Below are 21,470 nucleotides of genomic sequence, written 5' to 3'. Positions count from 1 at the left end.
GGAAATGGCAAGCCACTCTAGTATTCTTGCTTGGAGAATCCCATGGACAGAGTCCACGGGGTTGCAAGAGTCAAACATGACTGAAGCAGCTTAGCATGCATGCATGCACAGATGGTATCATGACTCTGTTTAAGGGCATGATCTCTGGAGCCAGGGTTCAAATCCCACTTCAGGAGTTTATTAACTATATCTTGAGCAGTTTACCTAATGTTTTTACATGTCAGTTTCCTTCACTATAAAATAGGATGATAACAATATCTATCTCTTGTGGTTTTGTGAAGATTAAAGGAATTAGTCTCTGGGAAACTTTCAGAAGAATGACTAACTAGAAACAGATGTGTAATAAATGATAGCATTATTATGTATATTTATGACTCTCCTTCGTTCCTTATATTCTCCAGTATCTATTAATTCTTCTTTCAGATTTGTTGTAAGGGATGCTATAGTTGACTCTCCAGTATCTCTTCCGCCCTGTTAGATAGATTTAAGCTATGAGTATATGTTCTCCAGGGGATCTGCTCATTTCAGGGGTAAACATCTGACCTAAGATGAACTAATTGAGCAGAAGGGTCAGATTTGCATTCATGCCTAAGAAGACAGATTACACATGCTCTTCTCAGTGGAAACAGGGAAACACATTGGTTCTATTGATATTGTAAGCATCTTTTCATCACAAGGCAGGTCAGCCCGAGAACAGTCCCATCTCACTTTACCAAGGATGGAGAATGGAGAGGTGGAAAGAACTTTGGTCCTTGAAATTACTATCCTTGTGAATCAACCATGTTTGAAGATATCTACTCCTAGATGGGATAAATTTGCTATGTGAGATACAGCTATGTGAGATAAATTTCTTTCCTTGAGAAATTATAACTTGGAGTTTATATAAGTAAATCACTTGCTATTCTTATTACTAGATTTTAGGATCTTTATAAAAGATGCCTATCTTTTTATGCTTCTATTCTCTTCCCACCCATTTCAGTGGATATCACAAATCATTTAAGCATCTTTTTCTAATTACTACTGAAGTAATCTCTGAAATCATCAAACCCAAAATAATCCAACCAGTGTATGTCTTTCATAACTAGCACCTTCTACCTATCTAACTGTAATTCTTATTTTGTCTTCTTTCCTAAATTTCACATTTATATATCTAAGTTTCAGTCTAATGAGGTCAAGCTTACCAAATCCAAGGCAAAAGTCTTAATTCTCCTGGCTTTTAACTTATGTTTGGTTCATGCTTGACCAACTCAGTTAATGGTACCACCATCAGAAAAGAAAGCTATACTGATTCCTGTTGGCCTCACCCATCACATCCATACCATTCAGGCTTATGAGTTTATAGTTATGGCAGACTGGAACCGGTCACTTTTCCCAACCTCAGGTATCCTACCCTGGACTGATCCACTGTCATTTATCTCCTGGGCTGTCTGCACTGGTCCTAACTTCCTACGTTCACTTTTGCTCACTGTCTCTGCTGTCCTCCCTCCCACAATAATTTTTATCTTTACTTTAATAGACAGAAGTAGTAAACACACCTCTTAAAAATTCCAATGTCTTGCCTTTGTTAATAGGGAAATATCTGAAGTCCTTACTATGTTTTTTTAAGGTTGCATAATACAATTGGACTCAACTAACTCTTCAATCTCCTCTCCTATCACACTACTCTCTTCTTTATTCACTCTGAGCCATCCTAGACTCTTTGTAATTCTTTAAACACTCCAAGCTGGACTCACTTCAGAGCTTTCAAATTTGCTATAATCTATGCACATAATGAAGAGAACGCACAGGTCATAGCAAACAGCCTCTTCCAATAACACAAGCAAAGACTCTACACATGGACATCACCAGATGGCCAACACCGAAATCAGATTGATTATATTCTTTGCAGCCAAAGATGGAGAAGCTCTATACAATCAGCAAAAAAAAAAAAAAAAAAAAAAAAGACCGGGAGCTGACTATGGCTCAGATCATGAACTCCTTATTGCCAAATTCAGACTGAAATTGAAGAAAGTGGGGAGAACCACTAGACCATTGAGGTATGACTTAAATCAAATCCCTTATGACTATACAGTAGAAGTGAGAAATAGATTTAAGGGACTACATCTGATAGACAGGGTGCCTGATGAACTATGGATGGAGGTTTGTGACATTGTATAGGAGACAGGAATCAAGACCATCCCCAAGAAAAAGAAATGCAAAAAAGCAAAATGGCTGTCTGAGGAGGCCTTACAAATAGCTGTGAAAAGAAGAGAAGCGAAAAGCAAAGGAGAAAAGGAGAGATATACCTATTTGAATGCAGAATTCCAAAGAGTAGCAGGGAGAAATAAGAAAGCCTTCCTCAGCGATCAATCCAAAGAAACAGGAAAAAAACAGAATGGGAAAGACTAGAGATCTCTTCAAGAAAACTAGAGATACCAAGGGAACATTTCATGCAAAGATGGGCACAATAAAGGACAGAAATGGTATGGACCTAACAGAAGCAGAAGATATTAAGAAGAGGTGGCAAGAATACACAGAAGAACTGTACAAAAAAGATCTTCATGACCCAGATAATCACGATGGTGTGATCACTCACACTCACCTAGAGCCAGACATCCTGGAATGTGAAGTCAAGTGGGCCTTAGGGAAGCATCACTATGAACAAAGCTAGTGGAGGTGATGGAATTCCAGTTGAGCTATTTCAAATCCTGAAAGATGATGCTGTGAAAATGCCACACTCAATATGCCAAAATTTGGAAAACTCAGCAGTGGCCACAGGACTAGAAAAGGTCAGTTTTCATTCCAATCCCAAAGAAAGGTGATGCCAAGGAATGCTCAAACTACTGCACAACTGCACTCATCTCACACGCTAATAAAGTAATGCTCAAAATTCTCCAAGACAGGCTTCAGCAATACATGAACTATGAACTTCCAGATGTTCAAGCTGGTTTAGGGAAAGGCAGAGGAACCAGAGATCAAATTGCCAACATCCTCTGGATCATCAAAAAAGTAAGAGAGTTCCAGAAAAACATCTAGTTCTGCTTTATTGACTGTGACAAAGCCTTTGACTGTGTGGATCACAATAAACTGTGGAAAATTCTGAAGGAGATGGGAATGCCAGACCACCTGACCTACCTCTTGAGAAACCTGTATGCAGGTCAGGAAGCAACAGTTAGAACTGGACATGGAACAACAGACTGGATCCAAATAGGAAAAGGAGTACGTCAAGGCTGTATGTTGTCACCCTGCTTATTTAACTTATATGCAGAGTACATCATGAGAAACACTGGGCTGGAGGAAGACCAAGCTGGAATCAGGATTGCTGGGAAAAATATCAATAACCTCAGATATGCAGATGACACCACCCTGTGGCAGAAAGTGAAGAAGAACTAAAGAGGCTCTTGATGAAAGAGGAGAGTGAAAAAGTTGGCTTAAAGCTCAACATTCAGAAAACTAAGATCATGGCTTCCAGTCCCATCACTTCATGACAAATAGATGCGGAAACAATGGAAACAGTGGTTGACTTTATTTTTCTGGGCTCCAACATCACAGCAGATGGTGATTGCAGCCATGAAATTAAAAGACGCTTACTCCTTGGAAGGAAAGTTATGACCAACCTAGAGAGCATATTAAAAAGCAGAGACATTACTTTGCCAACAAAGGTCCATCCAGCCAAGGCTATGGTTTTTCCAGTGGTCATGTATGGATGTGAGAGTTGGGCTATAAAGAAAGCTGAGCGCCAAAGAATTGATGCTTTTGAACTGTGGTGTTGGAGAAGACTCTTTAGAGTCCCTTGAACTGCAAGGAGATCCAACCAGTCCATCCTAAAGGAGATCAGTCCTGAGTGTTCATTGGAAGGACTTATGTTGAAGCTGAAACTCCAATACTTTGGCCACCTGATGTGAGGCGCTGACTCATTTGAAAAGACCCTGATGGTGGGAAGGATTGAGGACAGGAGGAGAAGGGGACGACAGAGGATGAAATGGTTGGATGACATCACTGACACAATGGACATGGGTTTGGGTGGACTCCGGGAGTTGGTGATCGACAGGGAGGCCTGGCGAACTGCGGTTCACGGGGTCGCAGGGAGTTGGACACGACTGAGTGACTGAACTGAAATTGACTGATGCACATAATACTTTTCCTCCACATTTTACATTCAAGGATGTAATCTGATGTTGCTCCCTCAGAAAGGTCTTCTGTGACCCTCCCCATACAGATTCATCTTTATTACCTATCATCTTTATATTTTCTTCATGGCATGTTTTCTAATATGAAGTATCCCATTTTTAGTTCCTTATTTATGTGTCCTCCTTCAACTTTTCAGTATAATGTAAGCTCCAGGAAAGCAAAAAACTTGTTATTCTTATTTACTATTTTATCTCTAGAAAAACAAAATAGTATTAATCACTAAGTAGCTGCTTAACAAATATTTGTTGGCTGAATGAATAAACATGAATCCTATTCTGTAGTAAGTTGCCTGTGGGAACTTGCAAGCAAGAAGAGGATTATCCTTTTCCCCCCTCAACCATTACTTATGAACTTGCTGAATATGTCCTATATAACTATTTATTATGGAAAATTTAAAAAGGTGTAAGATAGGTTTTGCAATTCCTTGCAAGTTAAGAACTTAGAACATAATTGAAGTGCCAAAATATGAACACAAGAAATGATGAACAAAAAAGTGACATATGTGGTACAGAGAAGATAAACTATAGAAACACAATGAAGGGTTTGAGTAGAGCTGAATTTGCTGGGGAAAACTTATGCTGAGGATGGGTTAAGACTGGAACACAAAGAATACATAAGATTTGAATATGAACTTATTTACAAAACAGAAAAAGACTCACAAACATAGAAAACAAGCTTATGGTTACCAAAGGGTAATGTAGGGTCAGTTCAGTCAGTTCAGTCAGTCAGTTCAGTCGCTCAGTCATGTCCGATTCTTTGCGACCCCATGAATCGCGGCATGCCAGGCCTCCCTGTCTATCACCAACTCCCGGAGTTTACTCAAACTCATGTCCATCGAGTCGGTGATGCCATCCAGCCATCTCATCCTCTGTTGTCCCCTTCTTTTCCTGCTCCCAATCCCTCCCAGCATTAGGGTCTTTTCCAATGAGTCAACTCTTCGCATGAGGTGGCCATTAACATATACACAGTATTATATATAAGACAGGTAAAAAATAAGGATCTACTCTATATAGCAGAGGAAACTATACTCAGCATCTTGCAATAAACTATAATGGAGAAAAATCTGAAAGAGAATAAATACTTGTATAGGTCTATGTACATATTGAATTACTTTGCTGTATACTTGAAAATAACTGAAAGCCCAACACAACAGCATTGTAAGTTAACTGTATTTCAGTAAAAAAAGAAATCATTAAAACAGTTTGAATAGGTTCGGAGAGCAAGGGATAATCATGACATGATGTACTAAGCGATTCAATTAGGCTGTGACTGTGGAAAGGAAAAGAGAGGAAAGCAAAAAGGGGACATTTGAAAGCAAGTTTGGGCCTCAACCTTTTTTCCTTTATCTCTGTGCCCTTTTCATGAGCTATGTTTCTCGTTTTAATACCTTAGTGAAGAGTTTGCCCAAGTCCATGTCTATCCTTCCTGCCTCTCCTTCAAATTTACACCCTGTATTGTCATTTGCATGTCATAGTCTTTACATTGGCCTTCAGGGCACCAGTGATAAAGAACCTGCCTGCCAGTGCAGGAGACAATGCAAGAGATGTGTGTTCGATCCCTGGGCTGGGAAGATTCCATGGAGGAGGGCAAGGCAACCCACCCCAGTATTCATGCCTGGAGAATCCCATGGACTGAGGAGTCTGGTGGGCTATGGCTCATAGCGTCGCAGAGTTGGACACAACTGAAGTGACTTGGAATGCTTTACATTTAGTCTTTACATTTCCCTGTATGGATACATCATCTTCCAGTGTCTCAAACTCAAGATATCTAGATCAAAATTAGCACTTTCACTCTCAAACCAGGTTTCTCTTCTGGCTTCTTTTCTGAGAAAAACTCCCCCATCTTCAAGCAAGGCGAAGATTTAAAAAATCATGTTTGGTTGCCCATTCCTTCATCTCTGTGTCTAGTTGATGGTCAATATTGCCCTTAGAATATCTCTCTTTCATTTCTCTTGTCTTTAGGTCATGATTTACTCCGGAAGCTAGTGAAGGACAGGGAGGCCTGCTTTGCTGCTGTGCATGTGGTCACAGGAAGTTGGACATGAATGAGCAACTAAACAACAACAACATGGTTTCATTTTTCCTTAGTGATTCATTTACACATTCATTTAATATTTATCAAATAGTTACCATGTGTTAGGAGTTTTTTCTAGATGGCTTGGAATAAATCTCTGAATAAAGCAGACAAAAATCCATGCATTCTTAGAATTTATATTATAGTAATGGCTTCCGACTGGTATCCTTTTTTCTAGTTAATATCTTCCTTATTTCATTGCACACTTTCTTTCTAGACTAGTCAAAAAGTGTACTTCTGATTCTGGCTAGTCTTCACTAAATTGCTCAATGACTCCCCATATCATAATAATCCACACAGCTTGGCTGATATTCAGGGCCCCTGGGTTCTGCTGTGTTATCTCTCATCAGTCTTAATGAAGTACTCAGCATCACTCTACTGAATATATTTTGGCTGGGAGGTAATTTGTTTGGCAAATTTCTGCAGCTGCTAAAAAACACAGAAGAGGTTCATATTAGTAAAACTGGTGTTGATTAGCTCAAGGAATATGAAAGACTGTCGAGAAGGGTCACGCTGACTTTTATTGGAAGTACTACAGAGATCTTGGTTAATTAACAGAAAAGAAATGAAAAGTTTACTAAAATGATCAGAATAAAAATATTACTATGGAAAGCATTCCATTGGAAAAAGATCAAGAACCTTGTCAGAACAAAAATCCCACCACACTTTGCTTCATGTTAACCTTGGAGAGATCTTGGTTAATTAACAGAAAAGAAATGAAAAGTTGACTAAAATGATCAGAATAAAAATATTACTACAGAAAACATTATATTGGAAAAAGACCGAGAACCTTATCAGAACAGAAATTCCATCACACCTTCCATCATGTCTCCATAACTCACCACGAAATGCTGGTAAGAATGTCATCAAGGCACAATTTTTATGTACATTTTCTGAGACCAGTAATATGTAAAATAAAAACATGCTGGATTTCAATCATTTAAAATAGTCACTAACATTATTTCTTTTTTTTTCACTAACATTATTCAAACATAAATAGCTTCAAAAAATAATAGATGTAGATTGGATTATTTAAAAAAATGAATGCACACTTTGAGATATATTTCTGAAGTTGGTGTTAAAGCAAGGAATATATTCAGTAAAACAAAAATCATTGGTGCCTCTGTTAGACATTATTCTAGACTATACAGACTCATAAATGTTATTGAATATGCAAATCTTTTATTTTTATCTTAGCCATAATTTAGTTCTAGAAATAGTACAGCCAGCCTTCTGTATCTGTGGGTTCTACATGCATGGATTCAACCAATCAAAGATCAAAAAATTTGAAAAAAATTCTCAGATAGTTTCCCAAGTCAAAACTTGAATTTGCCATATGCCAGCAACTATTTACATAGCATTTACATTTTATTTACAACTATTTACATAGCATCTACATTGTATTAGGTATTATAAATAATCCTGAGATGATTTAAAGTATACAGAAAAAAAAAAAAGATACGGGAGGATGTGTGTAGGCTATTTGAAAACATGATGTCACTTTATATAAGGAACTTGAGTATCCATGGACTTTGGTATTCATGGGGGTCCTAGAACCAATCCCCTGTGGATACCAGGGGATTACTATAGGTTTAGTTTCATGTTAGTAAGTGTTCATTATGTAATTAGTCAGTCTGGCTAATTATGAAGTTAGTTTTTTTGAGCTGCTCAAAGAAGTATGAAATGAGATAGATAAAAGGCAATTATGGATTCATCCAATTAAAAAGTCATGATGAATGAAAACTTCCACGAAGGAAAGATTAAAGTTTTGGTCAAGTACAGTCTTCAGCTATTTGTAGCAAAAGAAGATAAGAGGGAGGGAAAGTAATTACAGTGTCCTCCCACAGCTTTCAATTTTCAATACTTTTATTGTTTACTTCTGATCAGCTGACGCAAAATAGCTTCAATTTCCAAGGGATCTGTCCCCTCGTATTGGGAGACTCTTCCTGTTGGCATGATGCTTAAAATTTTGAAAGTTACCTGAATCTCAGGTAAACTAAAATGCCATTCAGCATCTTAATGTGAGAGAAGGCAGCTACCTGAGCAGGCATGAAGACACTTTGGTTACTTGTTACCCTGGTTCACAGAGGAGCATGTGATTAGAGCTCTGAGAGTAGGACTAGGGCAGTAAAGTGTTAGACAGCAAGAGTGCAAACCTGGCTCTGCCACTTATAGGTTTTATGACCTTGGAAAATTGCTAATCTTTTCTGTGACTCAGTTTCCTCATCTATAAAAGGAAGTTAATGATGGTATTTGTCTCTTATGGCAATTGTGGGGATTAAATGACTTAATATAGTTAGGGCATTATGCAGCACTTGGCTGGCTCATAGTAAGTGTTTAAGGAATGTTAGCTATGCTTTTTGGCTATGGTGTAGCTTATAAATTAAGGATAACACAATCCATAGCATTCTCTCCACCTTTTGTGCTACTTTCTCTGTATGTGTATAAAGTAATGGTAATTTAAAAAAACAGATGTACTAGTCATGTTTGTGACTCTGTTAAGTATATTTACTAAGTAATACTCCTGGCTCCTTTATGTAAGATATAAATGGGCTTCTTAAAACATTCATTTTATTAGTAAATTTTAGACATAAAAATTTTAACAAAGAGAACTGGCAGGGTGGGGATGGAACACTGGACTGGCTGCCTGGACTCGTCATCCCCAGGGCATGTTCTGACCAAGGTTAGACTCTGGGCGGGTCACCCAACTTCCCTTCCTGGTTTCACAGATGTAAAATTAGGGAGTTCATCTAAATGCACACCAAAGTTTCTTCATGTCTCACATTCTAAGCTTGTTTCTTCTATCATCATAGTTATCATGAGAGCTCATGTGCTTAATCCCACATTGTTACTATGCTTAAAATATTTTAAGGGTCTATAAAGAAAGAACACATGTTTTATTATCCTCAATGACATCAAATTTTCCCTTTAAAAGAGACTGAATTTTGAAAACAGTAAAAAATGTCTTGAGGCTAAGTCTGATGAGTAAAATGGGGTCATTTGAATAGAAAAACTGTGATGTAAGTATAATGGAATAAGACTGCTTTTGAGAGAGGCTTATAATTGACTCTGGAGGGGATGAGTGTGTGTGTGTATGTGTATCTGTATGTATGTGTGTCCACGTGTGTGCATGAATGTGTGCTTTGAAGTGCAATACACATTTATCGCTTTAAGTTCTGCAATGTTTTGTTAAAAACCCAGCCTTCTTTCTCACCAAATTTATACCACTATAATAGCTGTGCTCATTGTAAAACAACTGCCTTTTGAATCAAGCGATACTTACTGAGATCTAAAAACAGCACAAATCTTATTTTTTAAAAAGGCTAATCCAACTTGCTTCTTGTAAAGCAGCTTGGTCCAATGTTGTGGGCTCATTATCCAACTGAAATACTGCTCTGTGCCTTGCAGTAGTCATTTATCTTCTCTATACCTCAGTACTTTTCTCAGAAAAGTCTAATAAATATGCTTGTTTATAAATGGCACTCTCTTATACCTTGGATGAAGTGTTCCCCAAATGCAGTATGATGTAAGTACAAGGAAATCAGAATCATGCAACACTTCAGAATCTACTCCATGGGATTGCACTGTCTGACGGCTGAGTTTGTATTCATCAGTGAGAATACTAGATACTTCTTAAGTGCAAAGTCTTATCATTTTCTTAAAATTTTGCTACTGCTTTATGAGATTAATAAAACTGATTGCAAGTTATATAGTGCACATATGATAAATGTTTTTGAAATATTCACAAGCTGGAAATATCAACTGCACTTATACTCAAATTTATTTTGACCAGATACTAAAAGAAACGTAAATGACTTAGGTTCTCCACTAGAAGCAGCAAAGTGATTGGAAAAGCCCACAGGATATTAGTCATAACAATAGCTCCATCAGGATTCAGGAAACAGAAAAAATGACAAAAAAGCTACCTAATTTTTTTCTCTTTTGTTGATGTTCCCTAAATTTAGCATTCTAAATTTAAAACAAATGTTTTAAAGGGGGGAGGTGCTTTGAGCTAGGAATAGTAGTTTCTACATTTCTATTTACATTCCGTTCAATGGTTTCTAGAGGCTATTCTTTGTTTAATATATGCATGTTAAATGAGAAAAGAAAATAGTTTCCTTCATTGAAATGTTAAAATGTATGTTATCTTAAACAAAAATATATGTATAAACATATACTATTATTTTCTTCTACTATCTCCCATTGAATGTGAACCTTTGACATACCCCTGCTTTTGCAACTTCTGAAACATCTTCTTTTCTTATTTTATATAAATAGCACATCTAAACTATCTTTTTCTTGATCTAGGACTTGTGGCAAGCCTTGTATGAAATACAACAGGTGTTTAGCATAGTAGCATAGTAGATGCTTACTAGACAGCAGCTATCAATATATGGTGTATCATATTTAATTTTTGCTTCTCTACCTATATTCACTCACCAACATTCTCTCCAGTCAAGTTCTTTTTCATTGTCCTTTCAACACATGATCACTGTTTCCATTTGTGATTTCATGTTTTTCTATATGTGTTACACCCATCCTCATATCCAAATTCTATTTGTGCTTGGTCTTGAAGCTTAAGTCTAATAAAATCTTTTCTATCCTACTCAGCAATGATTTCTTTTTCTCTTTTTTATTCAGTATTTATTGTCTATACCATGCAGCTTAATGTAATGCTTAATGTTGACATGTGTATTTTGATTCATTATTGCAGTAATCCAAGTCTATGTCGCAATGACTAAAGCAGAAGAAGATGAAGTTGAACCATTCTATGAAGACCTACAAGACCTTCTAGAACTAATACCAAAAAAAAAAAAAAAAAAAAAATTTCCTTTTTATCACAGGAGACTGGAATGCAAAAATAGGAAGTCAAGAAATACTGGAGTAACAGGCAAGTTTGGCCTTAGAGTACAAAATGAAGCAGGGCAAAGGCTAACAGAGTTTTGCCAAGAGAATGCACTGGTCACAGCAAAAACCCTCTTCCAGCAATTCACAAGAGACAACTCTACACATGGACATCACCAGATGGTCAATACCAAAATCAGGTTGATTACATTCTTTGCAGCCGAAGTTGGAGCAGCTCTATCCAGTCAGTGAAAACAAGACCAGGAGATGACTGTGACTCAGATCATGAACTCCTTTTCACAAAATTCATACTTAAGTTGAAGAAAGTAGAAAGAAAGAGAACCATTCAGGTATGACCTAAATCAAATCCCTTATGATTATACAGTGGAAGTGACAAATAGATTCAAGGGATTAGATCTGATAGACAGAGTGCCTGAAGACTATGGATGGAGGTTTGTAACATTGTACAAAAGGCAGTGACCAAAACCATCTCCAAGAAAAAGAAACAAGGTAAAGTGATTGTCTGAGGCCTTACAAATAGCTAAGAAAATCAAAAGGCAGAGGAGAAAAGGAGAGATATAACCATCTGAATACAGAGTTCCAAAGACTAGCAAGGAGAAATGAAAAAAGCCTTCTTAAGTGAACAATGCAAAGAAATAGAGGAAAACAATAGAATAAAAAGACTAGAGATCTCTTCAAGAAAATTAGAGAAACCAAGGGAACATTTCATGCAAAGATGGGCCCAGTAAAGGACAGGAATGGCACAGACCTAACAGAAGCGGGAGAAATTATGAAGAGATGGCAAATATACACAGAGCAGTGTACAAAAAAAGATCTTAATGACCCATATAACCACGATGGTGTGATCACTCAGAGTCAGACATCTTGGAGTGTGAAGTCAAGTGGGCCTTAGGGAAGCATCACTAGGAACAAAGCTAGTGGAGGTGATGGAATTCCAGTTGAGCTATTTCAAATCCTAAAAGATGATGCTGTGAAAATGCTGCACTCAATATGCCAGCAAATTTGGAAAACTCAGCAGTGGCCACAGGACTGGAAAAGGTCAGTTTTCATTCCAATTCCAAAGAAGGGCAATGCCAAATAATGTTCAAACTATTGCACGATCATGCTCATTTCACATGCTAGCAAGAAAATGTCGAAATTGTTCAAGCTAGGCGTCAACAGTATGTAAGCTGAGAACTTCAAGATGTACAAGCTGGATTTAGGAAAGGCAGAGGAACCAGAGATCAAATTGCCAACATCTGATGGACCTGAGTTTGAGTAAACTCTGGGAGTTGGTGATGGACAGGGAGGCATGGTGTGCTGCGATTCATGGGGTCGCAGAGAGTCGGACACGACTGAGCTACTGAACTGAACTGAACTGAGCTGATGGATCATAGAAAAAATAAAGGAATTCCAGAAAAACATCTACTTCTGTCTCGTTGACTACTTTTGACTGTGTATCTCAACAAACTATGGAAAATTCATAAAGAGACAGGAATACCCAGACCACATTACCTACCTCCTGAAAAACCTGCATGCAGGTCAAGAAGCAACAGTTAGAATCAGACATGGAACAATGGACTGGTTCCAAATTGGGAAAGGAGTATGTCAAGGCTATATATTGCCACCCTGATTATTTAACTTAAATGCAGAGTACATCATGCAAAATATGGGCTGGATGAAGCACAAACCGGAATCAAAATGGCCGGGAGAAATATCAATAATCTCAGTTATGTGGATGATACCACCCTAATGGCAGAAAGTGAAGAGGAACTAAAAAGCCTCTTGATGAAGGTGAAACAGGAGAGTGAAAAAGCTAGCTTAAAACTCAACTTCAAAAAATGAAGGTCATGGTTTCTGGTCCCATCGCTCCATAACAAATAGATGACGAAAAAATTGTGACAGACTTTATTTTCTTGGGTTCCAAAATCAGTGGACTGCAGCCATGAAATTAAAAGATGCTTGCTCCTTGGAAGAAAAGCTATGACAAATGTAGACAGCACATTAAAAAGCAGAGATATCACTTTGCCGACAAATGTCTATATAGTCAAAGTTATGGTTTTTCTGGTAATCTTGTATGGATGTGAGAGTTGGACTATAAAGCAGGTTGAATGCTGAAGAATTGATGCTTTTGAACTGTGGTGCTGGAGAAGACTCTTCAGTCCCTTGGACAGCAAGGAGATCAACCCTGAATATTCTTTGGAAGGACTGATGCTGAAGCTCTAATACTTTGGCCACCTGATGTGAGGAGCTGACTCATTGGAAAAGACCCTGATTCTGGGAAAGATTGAGAGCAGGAGGAGAAGGGGAAAACAGGAAAACAGAGGATTAGCTGGTTGAATGGCATCCTAGACTCAATGGACATGAATTTGAGCAAACTGGGAGATAGTGAATGACAGGGAAGCCTGGTGTGCTGCAGTCTGTGGATCCCAGAGAGTCAGACATGACTAAATGAGCAACAGAAATATCTTGAGAATATCACCGTTGCTTTCAGAGCAGAAGGACTGTATCTATTTTGTATGTCAAAAGGGAAAACAGTTGTCTCTTTGGCTTCTGGTTATATCCTTCCAGCCAACTGAGTGCAGAGCTTTAAGCCAATTGGTGACTGATTCTGGAGCTGCTAATGGGCAATCAATGGAGGTTGCTTTTTTCTCTTTCTGGAAAGGGAACAAAGTGCTTAGAAAGTTGGAAAATAAAAGGATTACAGATCTATGCTTTCTAGTTAAAGGAACATTTTCTACCTTTCTTTTGGGAATGGAAGCATAAAATTTCTTACAGTAGGAATTAGAAAGAAAGGTGGAGTTGTGCTATTTCTTATCAACTTTTATTAGTCATTATATTAAAATTGAAGAAATCAAGATAAATAGAAAATTATTTTGATAAGAGGAGATAGAAGACCTTTTAAATATCAAGTGAGCACAAAGGATAGGTATTCAATTTATTTGATTACAAGTAAATAGGTTAATCGTTAAGCATAAAGTTAGATAGGTCTTTTATTCATTCCTCAAATATTTAATGAATGCTTACTCTATGTAGGCATGAGATAGGTGCTAGGAAAAAGCCTATATCCAAGGAGTTCAAAATGAAACAAAAATAGTCAATTATAGACAAATAATGAAAATATATTATAAATCAAAGATTATGATCATCTATTCTGTGCCCCTAAGAGAGAGAGGAAGATAGGAATAAGAGAGCAATCTCTCAGTGTTTGTTTAAAACATAGCTTTTAGTCTGACAAATTAGAGTATGTGATAAGGAAAACCTGTCCTGTAAATCTAATCTGTGCTCAATAAAAAGATACTGGGTCACAGAAGAAAACAACAAACAAAAAACCACAGTTTGTTAAAACTGTATGTCAATTCGGGAGCCAGACTGTCTGGATTTAAATCTCAGTTCTAATACCCAATAGCTTTGTGATCTCAGTTTCTGTGTCTATAAAATGAGGATAATAATAGTATTTACCTCAAAGATTGCTACATTTAAGAACCAGGGTCTTGTACCCAGTAAGCATTATACAGTATGTTTTATATTATTTTTATAAGCTTTTAACAGAAAGATAAGGGAAGACAGGGTGCATAATCACCAGAAAACTAAACACAGAAGTAAAAAAAATCAAACAATTGCCACTTTTCCTGATTTTTTTGTGATTCTGAGCAAATCATGTACCCCTTTGGATTAGTTACAACCCTGGTGAAAAGGGAACTACTGCTCATCCCATTTCTAAAAATTCTGAAACTCTGTGATGTGGTTGAGATATTGCTTATGAATCTTTGCCACTATCCAGGAATTCAACAAAACCATCCTCGATGTAGTTTGAAATATGTCCTCGTTTTTGTGCCACTAGATGGTTCTATTCCCAAAGTTAAGGATTAGTAGCCAATAGGCAAAAAGGGACTCCTGAAAACAGAGGTGCACTTGTACTAAATCCTCAGTAAATATTTTTTGTTATCTTTTTAACCTTATGACTAGTTAAGGCTCTAAGATACACTGGAATTAATTTTATTAATGGCATAATGATATCAGTGAAAAATTCAGTTCTCTTCCATTCTTAAATATCTTTAATGTAACAACTTTTGATGATTTTCTTACACTAAGAACTACTATAAGACAAAGGCCACACAAAACATTTGATGCACAAATAGTTTCAGAGAAATCATTACAAACATTACTGGCCACACTAGTACTCTGATCCATATATTTGGTGAGATATATAAATAACTTCTGCTTCCAAGTTACCTAGTATTTGTACTCCAAAGTATTGGAGCTGAAGCCACTTCATGGGAAGAGCCAACTCGTTGAAAAAAACCTTGATGGTGGGAAAGACTGAAGGCAGGAGAAGGGGGCTATAAAGATGAGATGGTTGGATAGCATCACTGACTCAATGGACATGAGTTTAAGTAAACTCTGGGAGATAGTGAAGGACAGGGAAGCCTGGTGTGCTGCAGGCCATGGGGTTGCAAAGAGTTGGATATGACTTAGCAACTGTACAACAACAGGAAACAAAATTCTTCTATCCAAATCTACAATCATCTATTGTAGCACTTACTGGTCCTCTGCATGTCTACTCACATGCAACTGTACAAGTGAGCGTGTCACTACAACCCATGACGCTGGTGCCTAAGATGATGCTTGTCAGCTTCAGGCTCATTCACTCAGCGTATGCACTTGTAGACTAACCGTTGTGCACTAATATGTAAGTATGTAATAAACAAATACACAACATTCATCTGATTGGTCTGAAGTCATTAAAATGGATAAGTATATAAGATATTTGGCAGAGAGCATATAATAAATATAGTTACTAAACCACTATATAATATTTGTTTTAGATATTCATATTTATTACATATTAAAGTACTTTATATCCTATATCTATGGTTCAGGAGCATAGTCACCTGAGAACTAATTAGCATTTACTTATTAAAAATCACTGTGAATATTATTATTTCATTGAATATAGTCACATGAGCAATCAGTGATTCAGTCTAATCAGTAGTCCAGGATAAGTTGCTGTATTAAAGCTATTTATAATAATTGGCAAAGGATAACACAATTATTAAGTGTGATGGTCTTTATAAGTTTTACATCAGTTAATAAAAAGGAATTCTCTTTTCCCTAATGGCTAGAGTCAAAGGGAATGAATTCAGAGGTTTTCTGGGTTCAAGGAGAGAGTTTGGGTGATAGCTTAACATGGTATGTGTGTAGAGAGGGGCAGCCAGATTATGTTTCTTTCCTGGCTCTCTATTCTTCCAGATGTCCAGGTAACCAGGATGCAGAGTGTCATTATTAAGGAGCTCCACAGAAAAGGTCAATTTAAACTGTCAGCATCCATAATGCAAATCAAACAAAGGAAAAACAATGCTCAATGCTCAATACTGTTTTCCAGTAGATCACCAAAACATATTGAACCAGAATTAAAATCTCCATAAGGTAAAGTGCCACAGGGATAGTAAGAAATGGAACACTTGGTGTGATTGATTAAATATTTCTTTAATTGCTATTGGCTTTTTTTTTTTGGCTTTTTTTGGATTTTATTGGCTTCATTTTTTCTTTTTGCATAAAAAACCTAGAAATCAAATATAGAAACAAAAAATATCTGTAGTGAAGAAAAGGCCGATTAACTGCAACTAATGAGTAAACAATCCTTTTCTTGAAGACCTGGTTCATTTTTAGCATCCCTTAAACTTTTCTGCTGGCCTTATACCATAAAACCCTGGCATCCCCTTCATTCCATTTTGCTTTCCATTCTCTCTTCTATATTTATTAGAAATAATGGTGTGCCTCTTTGATCAGAAGCATCTCTTCTACTTGGTCCTTCCTCCTCATTTCCCTTGACCAGATTCTAGATCAGCCTTCATTACTTATGCATCCTGGTTTGTTTTACTCTTTGCTGAAATCCATTCTTCACATCAAAACTAGATTAACTTTCCCTTAAATACCATCATCACCATTTTACTCCTGGGATCCAGAATGAACAATAGGTTCTTGTAGCAGCTTGAAGCCTACAATATGGATTCTAAACTTCAAAGTTTCTTTCAGATTAACTTGATGTCTTTATTGTTACCCAATACATTCTGATCTCTCCTACTTCTGTTCTGTTGTTTTCATTGTTTCTCCAAGAATTCCCTATTTTTTTCCTTCAGCATAATTATTTTCTACTATTCTTTCAAGGTCAAGTCCAAGGTTCACATCCTTTGAAGAGTTTTCATTCTTATTTCCTTGGATTAACTCTTTATTCTCTATGGAATTCAATTTTTTCAATACCTCAACTACACAATTTAACCCAGTATAAATAAGCAATACTGATAAATATCAGTACATATTTATAGAACTGTCTGTATTGTTCATTGTTTCATATGCACAGGTCTTTTTTCTTCAGCTAGAAAATGAAGATCATGGCATCCGGTCCCATCATTTCATGGCAAATAGATGGGGAAACAGTGGAAACAGTGTCAGACTTTATCTTCTTGGGCTCCAAAATCACTGCAGATGGTGACTATAGTCATGAAATTAACACGCTTGCTCCTTGGAAGTAAAGTTATGACAAACCTAGATAGCATATTCAAAAGCAGAGACATCACTTTCCCAAAAAAGGTCTGTCTAGTCAAAGCTATGGTTTTTCCACTAGTCCCATATGGATGTGAGAGTTGGACTATAAAGAAAGCTGAGCGCCAAAGAATTGATGCTTTTGAACTGCAGTGTTGCAGAAGACTCTTGAGAGTCCTTTGGACTGCAATGAGATCCAGCTAGTCCATCCTAAATGAAATCAGTCCTGAATGTTCACTGGAAGGACTGATGCTGAAGCTGAAACTCTAATACTTTGGCCACCTGATGAGAAGAACTGACTCACTGGAAAAGACCCTGATGCTGGGAAAGATTGAAGGCTGGAGGAGACGGGGATGACAGAGGATGAGATGGTTGGATGTCAACACCAACTTGATGGACATGAGTTTCAGCAAGCTCTGGGAGTTGGTGATGGACAGGGCAGCCTGACATGCCTGCAGTCCGTGGGGTCACAAAGAGTCAGACACAACTGAGCGACTGAACTGAACTGAGACCACAAGTGATTTTCAAGTAGATTCCCCTAGAATATACTCATCATAAATATGCTTTAATTGATAAACTTCATTTGTACCTTAATATGTTACTTGCCAATTTATGTATATTTTGATTATCTTACACTTAAAATGGTCCCCAGAGGGACCATTAATAAGTTATATTATTGTTCGGAGCTTGGCCATGGAACTCTTTTTAGTTAGTGGTCTATGAGCAGAGGTGATGTATGCCACACCCATGCAAGAAGCACCGTAGGCACCAGGGTTCTGCTGGCCTTTCACAAGTTCTCTCTGAAATGAAAACAGCTTATCCCAGATAGGACTGCTTCTCTGGCCTGGTCCCTGGGACAAGAAGCCATGAAGGGACCTGCAGTTGACCCACAACTCACAGCAGACTTCAGCCAAATCACAGCCCTTATGTTCCATGAAAGAGAAATAGCTTTTTTCAAGTCACTGGAACTTTGGGTTGTTTGCCACACAGAAAAGGTGACTAATGTAGGACCTTAGACTTGATTTAACATCCTAATTTGCTGATAAGGAGAGACTTCTAGGTTTTTAGTAGCTAACAGAAGAATCACAACAAATATTTGAACTACTGACTTGTTCTGTTAAACACAAAATACCTGGCTTCTTGTTATCTTGGAAATTTGGGGGAATATCACTCAAATTTGGGGCCTTAGTACTATCTAGACTACTACTCAGTACTGCTCTCTTTTGTCTGGCTTTTACCTAAAGAATACCTAGTAGTAAACCAAACGAACTATCAGTGTCAAATGGAACATATTTCTACCTGAAAGGTATTATACTCTTTTAGGTTCAAGCTTGTTTGGTAGTAGATAAAATAAAATGCAATGATTTTTAAAACACCTTTCAGGCCCAATGCTTTAATCTATATTGTTAATCCAAAATATACATTTCAAAATCTTCTTTCTTAAATAACATAGAAAATTCTGATTTCAGGATGAATATAACTTCTTAATAAATTGCCTCCTAAATTTCCATGACAAAGTCTCATGTGTGCTTTGACACCAAATGACAAGACTAAAATTCCCACGTTTTCCCTTTGCAAAACTGAGATGGAAACATCCCTATCAGTATGTGCTTCAGAATTTTAACTTGGTCCTGAAGTTTACTTTATGCTTTGGCAGTTTTTAGAAATGAATTAATTTTGCTTACTTTATGACATTTTTAGTCCCTAAAAATTCAGAGACTAAACTCAATTACATTTTTATTTTATTTTCTGTATCAATTTTTTGAGAATAACTAGTTATATGCAGCAATAACTTTTCCCTTTTAATGGGAAAAATAATACTTTAGTACATGCTTTAGGAAATGAACATTTTATTGTACAACCATTCATAACTTCCCTTTTATGCTATTGTTTATTGTGGTTTTCCAAACAAAGAAAACAAAATGTAATAAACTAAATGGAGTAACCAAGTGAATTTTCTTTTTCTATATTTTCTCTCTTCTTATTGGAACTGCACACAAATCTTACCTTTGTGAAAAAACATCCCGGTAAGGACTGCCATGCTGTAATGCAATTCCATATCCTCGGTCAGCAACGGTATTCCCAATGGTATAAAAGGAACAATCTGGGTCATTGATTGCCACATATTCCAATACAGCTGCATCCCATACAAAAGCATAATTTCCATATTTCACCTGTGCAAATATGAAGAACATGAGAGGAAAAAGGTTTAAGATTGGAATTTAGTCATATAGACAGGATAAAAAAATGTTAAATTGCCATACATTTAACAGTGTAAACAATAATAGGGCCAATATTTCAAACTAAACACCTATTCTGAATGAGAATTTGACTTTTGGTTAATTTATAGCTCTGTTCTCTTGGAAATGCAATGAAGTTGGAATGTTAACTATGTTTGTAGGCACACCACTTATAGTAAAATGACCCCTGAGTAGTAAATGTCATCTGAACTGGGAGAACAGTAAATGCAGGGAAGGAAGCCTTGTCTTTGATCTTCTTTGAGTGCAGTAATTCTTACACAGCTGGCCTTGTGTTTTTCAGGACCCTGGAAATTGTGCTTGTTTTTGGAGTTGTTATAAGAGATATTGGTTCCTTCGGATTATTAGGCTTCTAAGCCAGGTAGGCTTTTGCACTACCCAACGTGGGTATTATCTTCCTGTCTGTGACCTGTACTCTAAATGAATTCTGTAAGTACAACTCATATTTAAGAAAAATAACTAACACTGCCTGGCTGGCAAGAGTTCTTGTCCTATGTCCTTCTAAGTTAATCTGTTGTCAAGTGTGACCTATGGTAATCTTGTAGTCAAACTTGGTAGGTGCTGCAATGAGGATAAAAATTATACAAAAAACTTCTCTATAACCATGTAGGGAACATGATTTCTTCTGGGTTGTTTATAATATCTTTCAGTGATTATCCCTTTTCCCATTAGTAATCACTCATAAGTATAACAAAAATAAAATTTAACAAAAATAAAAACAGATCTTAATAAAGTTAATGTAGAAAATTATTATATATAACATGAAACTTAACTTACAAAATAGATGGAACTAATAATTAAATCAAATATTCAGTGTGTTTATTTGCTTGTTTGCTTATTTACTTATTTGAGGGGAAAGCAATATTTTGGTAAATATGATTAGGGAAAAAGAAAAAAAATATATAAGTATCAGTAGAGGGAATGATGTTAGCAAAATGGGTGAATAGGAGGTCCCCCCGCTTCAAGTGTGTTAAATGCTCTGTTGTGTTCAACTCTTTGGAACCCCATGGACTGTAGCCTGCCAGGCTTCTCTGTTCATGGAATTTTCCAGGTAAGAATACTGGAGTGGGTAGTCATTCCCTTCTCTAGGGGATTTTCCCAACCTAGGGATAGAACCTGGGTCTCCTGCATTGTAGGATTCTTTTCATCTGAGCCACCAGGGCCTTCATATCCCTAGAAAAATATCAATGTAGTAGCCATCCATAAACAAAAGTGCCTTTGTGGGAGGCTTGGGACCCAGGCTGAAAAACTCAGGCAGAGTGTAAGGCTGATGTAGGATGCTTTCAGAAGGAGGCATGTACCCCAGTGGCCTGCTGGCCCACTGTGGTCCTGGCTGTAGTCCTAGAAGCAGCCCTATTTCCCTGTGGACTCTGCTCTAGCATCTGTGAAGATAACAGGTAAGGATACCCATTTTCACCACTTCTATTCAATATAGTACTGGAAGTTCTAGCTAGAGTAATTACACAAAGAAAAATATACAAATTTGAAAGGAAGAAGTGCAATTATTTCTATTTGCAGATCATGTGACCATATGTGTAGAAAATCCTAGAGAGTACAAGTTGTTGCTCAGCAGCCCAG

At 37.1% G+C, this 21,470-nt stretch overlaps 1 protein-coding gene across 2 annotated transcripts in view; it reads right to left on the bottom strand.

The window, feature by feature from the left end:
• GRID2 (glutamate ionotropic receptor delta type subunit 2) overlaps positions 1–21,470 on the bottom strand; it is a 1,570,085-nt gene that overhangs the window by 151,743 nt on the left and 1,396,872 nt on the right. For both annotated transcript variants that reach the window (XM_043438630.1, XM_043438631.1), the window contains exon 14: positions 19,642–19,808. In XM_043438630.1, the coding sequence (XP_043294565.1) occupies positions 19,642–19,808 (167 nt within the window). The remainder of the gene's footprint in view (positions 1–19,641; positions 19,809–21,470) is intronic.

This window comes from Cervus canadensis, chromosome 19, assembly GCF_019320065.1.
Source record: "Cervus canadensis isolate Bull #8, Minnesota chromosome 19, ASM1932006v1, whole genome shotgun sequence".
In the NCBI taxonomy this organism is placed as follows: Eukaryota; Metazoa; Chordata; class Mammalia; order Artiodactyla; family Cervidae; genus Cervus; species Cervus canadensis.
The sequence above is the reverse complement of the archived record's forward strand: the minus strand, read 5'-3'. Positions and strand labels throughout refer to the sequence as shown.